Source organism: Mytilus edulis, chromosome 3 (assembly GCF_963676685.1).
Source record: "Mytilus edulis chromosome 3, xbMytEdul2.2, whole genome shotgun sequence".
NCBI lineage: Eukaryota > Metazoa > Mollusca > Bivalvia > Mytilida > Mytilidae > Mytilus > Mytilus edulis.
The window spans coordinates 43040475-43049933 of record NC_092346.1 but is presented as its reverse complement, the minus strand read 5'-3'; the positions used below and the strand labels follow the sequence as shown (position 1 = coordinate 43049933).

At 32.0% G+C, this 9459-nt stretch overlaps 1 protein-coding gene across 1 annotated transcript in view; it reads left to right on the top strand.

Moving 5' to 3' along the window:
* Window positions 1-6445: 6445 nt before the first annotated feature.
* LOC139516571 (uncharacterized) overlaps window positions 6446-9459 on the top strand; it is a 40762-nt gene continuing 37748 nt past the window's right edge. The window contains exons 1-5 of the mRNA XM_071306750.1: window positions 6446-6519; window positions 7434-7475; window positions 8121-8281; window positions 8672-8920; window positions 9088-9240. Coding sequence (XP_071162851.1) covers window positions 6468-6519; window positions 7434-7475; window positions 8121-8281; window positions 8672-8920; window positions 9088-9240 — 657 coding nt within the window. The 5' untranslated portion in view covers window positions 6446-6467. The remainder of the gene's footprint in view (window positions 6520-7433; window positions 7476-8120; window positions 8282-8671; window positions 8921-9087; window positions 9241-9459) is intronic.

Genomic DNA, 9459 nt, shown 5'->3' with positions numbered 1-9459 from the left:
TGTATGTAATAATTGTGTGTATTGTAAATATAAAATAAATGTCTTTTATTATTTAGTGCATATTACTAGTCGCATCGTACAGTGCTGTTTTTCATGTAACAATAACGTAATGTAACCGTAGCCTCAATAATTATTGTTACATTCGTAATTAATCAGGTCCTTACCCAGCCATACCTTCCGGCATTTAGTCTCCAATGTAACAATACTATTTTTTTTATTATTGTTACATTTCCGTGTAACCGTAGGCAGTGCCTATAAACTATTTAATCAAAACTAATCATTACATGAAACTAGGTAAAACGCAATGTTGGATTTACATGTTCCTATGCTTCCGCAAGCAAAGAGTTATGGTAAATTGAACAACATCAAACAGGTCCAACAGGCCGTTGATTCTGGGGTGTTTGAAGGAACTTTTCTGGATCAGGTGTTAATTAGTAAATGATATATCAGTGATATCTTGGAAAATCGGGTGTCTGGCCAGTAGAAACATCCAAACGATCAGGTGCGTAGTGTAAAATAAAGTATCATTTCCCTCATAAAAAAGAACAGAGCAGAATGAGTTTTCAGTTGTCTTGACATAGCACCAAAATCATTAAAGACTACCAATATGAATAAAAGTAACTATCAAATTTCAATATTCCTTTTGTACTTTTGGGTGAATGAATATAAATACATGTCTATGTTAACGGGTGTCACATGTGAAGCTGGATCTTTTTACCCTTCCGGAGCAGCTGATATCACCCCAAGTTTTTGGTGGGGTTCGTGTTGCTCAGCCTTTAGTTTACATGTTTTGTGTGTGGTTTATTTTTAGTCATGGCATTGACGGTTTGTTTTCGACTTTTGAGTTTGAATAATCCTTTGATATTTTTGATTCGCCTATCTTTCTATGTGTTCTACTATAGTAAAGCAGCATACTGAATGAGTGACACTATTTTCAATTGTAATATTATGAAACAAAATTCATGGCTGCTTAAGAGGAATTGAATTTTCAGAGAAGAAATAAGCGGCATGATATTTAAAGCAGCGTGGACAATTTGAATTTGAAAACATTAGGACATGACTACGACTAACTGGGTGAGGGCATTGTGCAAATCGTATATATACATGTAGGCTACTAATTTTTTGCCACTTTTTTCACATCAAATCGTATTTATTGATTTAAACTTTATGAGATATAATGCTTTTCCTATGTAAATACCAAACAGCATACTATACAAAAAGTATTGTAAAAGGGTGGAAAAGGCTTTATATAGTGAGAGATTTTGTCAATTTTTTTCATTAGAATAAAGTGTAATATACAGGTTTCTATTCTAGGTCCCTGATTTTCATATGGAATTTTGTCAATTATACACCATTGTCCTATTAGGTTTCTTTTACGTTTTCTTTCCATTATACAAGAAAAGATACAACGAAAATCACCAATGCAGAACAACGCAACAAAATATACAACATCACTAATCATGATTCAAGGCAATTAAAAAAGAAAAAAAGAAAAACAATGATGCAAAGGATTTCCCCAAAAGTGTATTACTTCACAACCTACTTATAGAACCAGAGACATATAATACAATATTGTAATATATGTCTCTGATAGAATCGAGGCCGATGTCTTTCTTTTTTTTAGGCCTATAGAGATTTTTTTTGTGTTGTTGGGTTGCTATCTTATTGACACTGATCAAACTTTAAAAAAAATAGAAAATTCGAACAGACTATCCTAAATCGAATGAGGACGTACACATGACCTTATCAAATATTTCAAAAACATAGTCTCATCTCCTGGTAATTATTTCAATACTTTATGCTTTAAAATCTTTTATTTTAAATTCATTCCCTAGGTTGTTTTTTTTTCTTGTGAACATGTGTAATACTACATAAAACATGCCTATATAGATAAAATAACCAAAAAGAAAAGATGTTAATTCTTTCTGTTTCCGTTTTCCGTTTCCGTTCCGTATTCCGTTTCCGCCGTTTAGCAACACCCGGGTTCAAACAGAACGATTTTGAAAGCAGAGAAAACTGTGCATCTTATAATCAGCATGACTTTATCAGATGAAAATTCCAATACTAAAAATTTAGGCTAAAATAGGGCTTACACATAATAAGATACTTTAATTCAGTCACGGAGGACCCGCGATATCGCGGGTGTAATCTTGTTTAACTTAAAAGGGAGAGAAATGCATTATATTTGAAACAACTTTTCTAAAAGAGAGTTCCACTAATTTTGAATAATATAAAAGAAAATAATATATGTTAAAGTCCAGGAATATTACAAAATTCTTGGACATGTTTTCACCATTTAATACCAATATATAGTTCTCTGAAAAACACTTCATAAATTAAAGAAATGCCAAAGTACAAGTGATAAATCAAGTTTTAATATTATCAAAATCTATTGTTTCATATTTACAAAAAAAAAATATATTGCTCGCGTTTACTTTTCAAGCTTCCCCTAAAAATGTGCAAATCAAATATTTTTTATAATCATTTTCAAATCGCTCACTCGCCCCAAATTTTGGAGTCCAACAATCCGTAGAACAAGATATTAAATTGGTGTGCCCTATAATGATAAACAAAATATTGAGAATGGAAACGGGGGAACATGTCAAAGAGAGAACAACCCGATAAAAGCTAAGGTAATCTATGTCTGGGATAAGAAAATCATTAGTTTTTTCGAAAAAATTCTAAGTTTTGTAAACAGGAAATTTATAAAATTGACCATTTAATTGTTATTGATGTCAACACCGAAGTACTGACTACTGTGCTGGTGATACAATCGGGGACGAAACATCCACCAGCAGCGGCATCGACCCAGTGGTGTAAATAGTTATCAAAGGTATCAGGATTATAATTTAATACATTAGACGCGCGTTTCGTCTATATAACACTCATCAGTGACGCCCAGATCAAAATATTATAAGGCCAAACAAGGACAAAGTTGAAAAGCATTGAGGACTCAAAATTTCATAAAAGTTGTGCTAAATACGGCTAAGTTAATCTATGCCTGGGATAAGAAAATCCTTAGTTTTTTCGAAAAATTCAAAGTTTTGTAAACAGGAAATTTGTAAAAATGACCTTATGATTGATATTCATGTCAACACCGAAGTACTGACTGCTGGGCTGGTGATACCGGTACCCTCGGGGACGAAACTAAATAAAGGCAACAGTAGTCAACCGCTGTTTGAAACTCATAAATCGATTGAGAAAAAAAAAATCCGGGTTACAAACTAAAACTGAGGGAAACGCATCAAATATAAGAGGAAAACAACGACTCACATGTTATAGCTGACTTATATATACCCTGAAACCAGTTGCTTTCATGTTAAAGAGCTTATTAAGCTACTCGTTAAATATATATATAGAGATCAAGATCCAGGAAAAGGCAATGTTCATTATTAGTATTAGCTATATTCAAAGTAAGTTCGGCAGAATAAATATTTTTAAGTCGTCATTATTGAGAGCTAATAATCATCCAAATATCTAAAAAAAATAAAAATATCAGGAACTACAATATAAGGATTTTTGAAATTTGGTTTCAGGGTTTATATAAGTCAGCTATACCATGTCAGCCGTTTTTAGATTGATCAATCAACAACTTCCTGTTTACCGGTTCGAAATATTTGGGCGGGGTATCAATAGTGAGCAGTAGGTCACAGTTTCACTTGTTCTTTTTTTATTTCGCGTTCTTGATGAAGCTATATCCAGAAAAAAAAGGTTGCAGTTGGACTTCATCTGCAAAGTGTCTTTCAAATTACTAGTACTTGAAAAATAACCCTGCAAGTGGAATAATTGTCCTCCGGGTAGAATCAGCTCAGCCCATATATACAGTTATTTTTATTAATTCTTATGATTGACCAACGGTTGCAATTAGTCGCGTCGAAGATTATCAACGATCAACAGTTTTGCCAGCGTAATCTAAGATGTACATTTGACATCCAAAATCAATTAAATAATTTTTAAACTCATATGATAGACACATTGCTGCCAAGCTTATATTAACTATAACCATGCTGAGCGTAATCATTCGCATAAACTTCTAAATAGAAACCACAGAAACATTAAAAACGTAAATAAGAAAATGTAATGGGATTGTTGATAAACAACATTTGGTTGATGAACAAGTGAAAGGTACACAAATGTGAAAACTAACAGTCAGATCACTCTGCGACAGCCATCAATGAGCCAAATCAAGACAGTGTAGTAGTAAGAATGTGGAATGGCTTATTGTAAAATATTCAACAAAAAAACAAAGGAAAACTAAAGCCGAATTAATGTTTTTTGTTGTTGGGACATACAAGTACCTGGCCACGTCCTCTGTTTGTTTTTGTTATATCTATTTCTATTTGTATCCATCTGATTAGTTAGGCTATTTTCAACTGATTTACATTGTTGGTCCTTATGTTGTACTGTTACACCACTGTCCCAGGTTTGGGGAGGGTTGGGATCCCGCTTACATGATTAACCCCTCCACATTCTCTATGTATGTGTCTGTCCCAAGCCAGGAGCCTGTAATTCAGTAATTGTCGTTTGCTGACGTGTTACATATTTGTTTTTCGTTCAACTTTGTACATAAATTAGGCCGTTAGTTTTCTCGTTTGAATTGATGTACATTTGTCATTTCGGGGCCTTTTATAGATGACTATGCGGTATAGGCTTGTTGAAGACCGGATGTGTGACCTATAGCTGTTAATTTCTGTGTCATTTTGTCTCTTGTGGAGAGTTGTCTCATTGGCAATAATACGATATCTTCTTTTTTTTATTTATACAATTAAGGCAACAAAAACATAATTATAACAGGTTCCTGAATTCGGACATGCACTGTACTTTAACTGGCCCCAATAATTACTTGTCTGAGATAATGTTAATGAATAAGAAAATAACAATGGTCCTTGAATACTTCCCTGTATAGACCAATAATGATGTAAATAGATTTAAAAAACTAATTATTCAGAAGTGATATAGTTACGATACTGTTGTCAAGTAATAAAAGATGGCCCTTTTAGTGAATTATTATTGGTTTACTCATAGTTTCTTGGCACCAAAAACAAACACATGTATCCTAACCAATTGTTGACATGATACGGGTTATGTTATTTTCATATGATGAAGACAAAATCTGTCGATCAATACATTGAAGCCTGGAGCTCGCATGTGAGTTACTGCTAGTAGTTCGATGTTAATCTATAATGATTAGTGTCATGTTGCTTATTTTCTTGAGTTCTAAAATTGGACTCGGACTTCTTTAAACTGAGTTTTACTGTGCTTATTGCCTTGACGAATTTATACAACATGACTCTTTTGCAATTTTACTAAATACAATAAAGGTATGAGGTATATTGTAGTAGGTCAATCTATATCATTGGCACACCTTCGATCTGCTTAAGTTGCAGATACATAGCTAAATATAGACTATTTCGTATTTTGTTTTATTGTGATAACATATTATACTCGGTACAATGTCATACTGATATAAAGTTATCAAAATGTACTTTCGAATGTTGACTTCTGGCAAATCTGATTCTGATTAACTGTACTGCAATGGGGAAAGTGAATTGAATGAAAATTTTCGTATAAACGACAATGAAATAGTTCTTTTAAAAAGTCATCATTTAAGAACTTCAGGCACCGCCATCGACATTAAGGGACATCTCATGATATCATTTTTTGAAACTTTGATTGTCATAAATCATGAATAAAATGAGATAAAGGGCATGCGCCAATGAGACAGCGAACAGAAATCTAGACATGTTATGTTTCCTATCAATCCAGTTTTCTTTTCTCTCTCAGTTTTTTTAATGCCAATCTTTTGATTTCTTTTTTTATAATTTTCCTGTTGAAATAAACTGTATTTTCAGAAAGGGTCCGGGAGAGAGTTCTGAATGATTATACCATAAAACAACTGCTTTATTTAAGTTTTTTCGCTTTAAGATTCATATGTTCCTAAATTCCAAGTTTGAAAAAAATAATTGTTTTTCTCCTTTAAATATATTCAATTTATACGCAAGACGCTCGTTTCGTCTTCAAAAGACTGACCAGTGACACTCGTATAAAAATAAAAATAGAAAGGCTAAATCAAGTACGAAGTTGAGGAACATTTAGGATCCAAAATTCGGATAGGTTTGTCAAATAAAGCTCATATATATGAAAGTTAAATATATATATATTTCCTATGATGATCCATTGTAAAATATTTCATCATATCTATATCAACTGTGTACATATCAAAATCCAATAGTACATCGACCTACACTTTTACAAATAAAAAAAACAACACACACAAATTTCACATGCGTAAATATATCTCGATAAAATATGATTGACACGGATACAAAGTCCCAAATATGTCAGCATTATTTATTTATCAAAATGCATTAGTTAAATGTCACTTTGTACTCTGGAGTAGTATATAAGTGACTAAACATCACATTGCTTTAGAAAACTGCGACCAAGTACAATCCGCCAGCTCCATAATGGGGCATACGTTTATCCTACTGCTTGCCTTAGTGGCATCGACATTGGCGGGTAAGTGTTTGTGATATTCATTTTACAGTTTCTTTTTTTTATTTAATTACGCAGACGATTTTTTTTTTTATTTGATAACATTTTTTATATATGAATGACTTAATATTAATGTGTTTTTAAATAGTCGTACATTTCAAATAGTATATTTTTCATTTTTATTTGTATTGAATTTACAAAAGAAAACTTGTAATAAGATTTATTACTTGCATTTTCTTTAGTGTCAAATCGGTGTTCTTCTCCATCAATCTTGTGAACAGATGCGTTTAGTTTTGATCGACTAGGCTTTTTTTTTATAACAATTAAAGTATTAAGTTTATTGAATTGTGAATTTAAATTAAATTTTCGAAGGCGCGAAGTTTCTTGAATGAAGGATTCCAAGCAGTATTTTACTTAATGTATTTGCTAGGTTATTTAAAATACTGTATTCATGTAATGCCATTTATGTACGATTCGGACGCAAGAAGACTTAACAGTGGGTTTTCACCCATTTTGCCTTCTCCTGTATATATTCTGTGTAAGATTTTTTTTTATGTTTGTTTGAAATTTTTTAGTCAGATGTGTGTGAATGTCGGTCATCTATAATTACAAAGTTTTGGCTGCTTGATCCCAAAATTGTGATCTATTTTATTTGTATAAATTTTTCCGCGAAAATATAAACATATTAAATGAGAAGAAATGGAGACTTTGAATAATAACTAGGCAGAGACAGCAGCCTGACAATGCAAGCTCATCAAAAACACATAATGTTTTGTAGTATTTTCATGAATTTTGTCAATAAATTAGCTAAACTTTATGTTTTAATGTATGCTCTTTTTATATTATTAGTATGATCATCAATTGTTAACATTTTAGGTGGTGTCTGGTAGATGTTTCTTTTAATAATTTTTCAAAGTAGATATTTTTTCTATTTTCAGGACCAATTATTAACTCAGGATCATGTTCAACACGTTGTACAGGTATGTTTTTTTTTTAATTTTTTTTAATTAAGCATAAAATTTGAGGAGAAAAAAACAGTTTTCCCAGGTTCAAATCCTTTTTTTTTTTGTCTTACTGAAAATTTCTGTTCAAAGTCAGAAATAAGACAGTTGTTTTTCAATCGCTTCATTTGGTTAATACCATTTAATTTAAATATTTCATTTTTTTATGGACATCCCCTTTTGAATTTATCTTTGAGTTTGGTATTTGTTATAATATTCAAATTAAGAAAAGGAAAACTGCAAAAACAGTTAAATTTAACTGTTAATAAAACTTTGAATTTTTGAAATACTAAGGCTTTTCTACCTCAGGAAAAGATTACCTTAGCTGTATTTGGCAAAACTTTTAGGAATTTTTGGTCCTCAATGCTCTTGAACTTCGTAGTTTATTTGGTATTGTTAACTTTTTTTTATTCGAGCGTCACTGATGAGTCTTTTGTAGACGAAACGCGCGTCTGGCGTAAATATTAAATTTGAATCCTGGTATCTATGATGAGTTTATTTTAAAGCTCGTAGAAATAAAAATAATGTTTCTTTTATTAGGTTTGCTAATTATATATCATTCAGACTTTAAGAATCATGCAGATATAGCAAAGATATTTTAAGCATATAATTGATTTATTGCAGAAACAAAGAAATTTGGATACGAAACCGGAAAAACTTACGAATATGACTACACAACCGACGTCGACACAACAGTACAAGGAGCATCCGAGGAAAAAGCCGGAGTTCAGTTGACTGCCAAAGTTTACATCGATGTCGTCTCAAAATGTGAAATGAATCTTCGGGTAAAATACTTTAAGTTATTTTTCTAATGAGAATTGATTTATTTTACGCTCCAAAAAATTACAATGTTATATTACCAACATTAAAAGATATTCATGTATTTATTAACTTTAAAGGTTAGGAAATTCACGAAAATAACACATAAGTTTATCTTTATTAAGAACGATCAAGCCAAACATTTCATACGCAAAGGATATATTAATACGTAAAAACACAAGATCCGTATTACTTAAAACAAATAGCCAAATTCATCTATTTTAAACTTTGCCTAAGTTAACGAGACGCAATTTTCTCGTATCCGAATTCCTAAATTTCTATGTTTATATATCTGTGGTGCTGTTTTGACAAATTAAACATGTTCAATATGGAAATTTCTTTTCTCAAATTTTTAGCTTGACAATGTTAGACTATTGGAATCAGACCCAAAAGCGCCTGAAACACTTATAGATGCCGACAAAAGTGGAGAGTTTAGAACTAACCTTGAGAAATCTCCTTTGGCATTCTCCTTCCAAGATGGCCGCATTGAAGAACTTTGTACATCCATACCTGAGAAAACATGGGTACTCAACATCAAACGTGGTATCCTCTCAGCAGTTCAAAACTCAATGGATGACCTTACACAGGATCAAACAGTCCAAGAGGTAAACAGAATTATATCATAGTTTCACTCAAATAACTTAACAAAGACAAACTTATGTTGTGAGCTAAAGGGTAATTATAGCAAAGGATTGATCTTTATAGATACAGAGAAAAATAGTATATACACAACACCTTTACTATATTCATATTGTTTTGCTTTGTTTAACAGACCGACATCACTGGGGAATGCAAAGCAGCCTATACTGTATCTAGCAACGGATGGTACTCCAGAACAATCAAAAAGAGCAAAGACTTGCTTGGATGTACAGACAGACATGGATACAATACAATGATGCAGGGAACACCATACAAAATTCAATCAGTAAGTTATAATTATTATTTTATCTTTCTACCAATACGTCTTATTCTATAGTCTATTTTAATAACATCATAGCTCTTCATCTTTTATATAAGCTTTGGATTTTACATATTTTGGCCACGAGCATCACTGAAGAGACATGTATTGTCGAAATGCGCATCTGGTGCAGAAAAATTGGTACCGTTAATGTTATTGTCCATCTGTTTCTGCATGGAGGGTCAA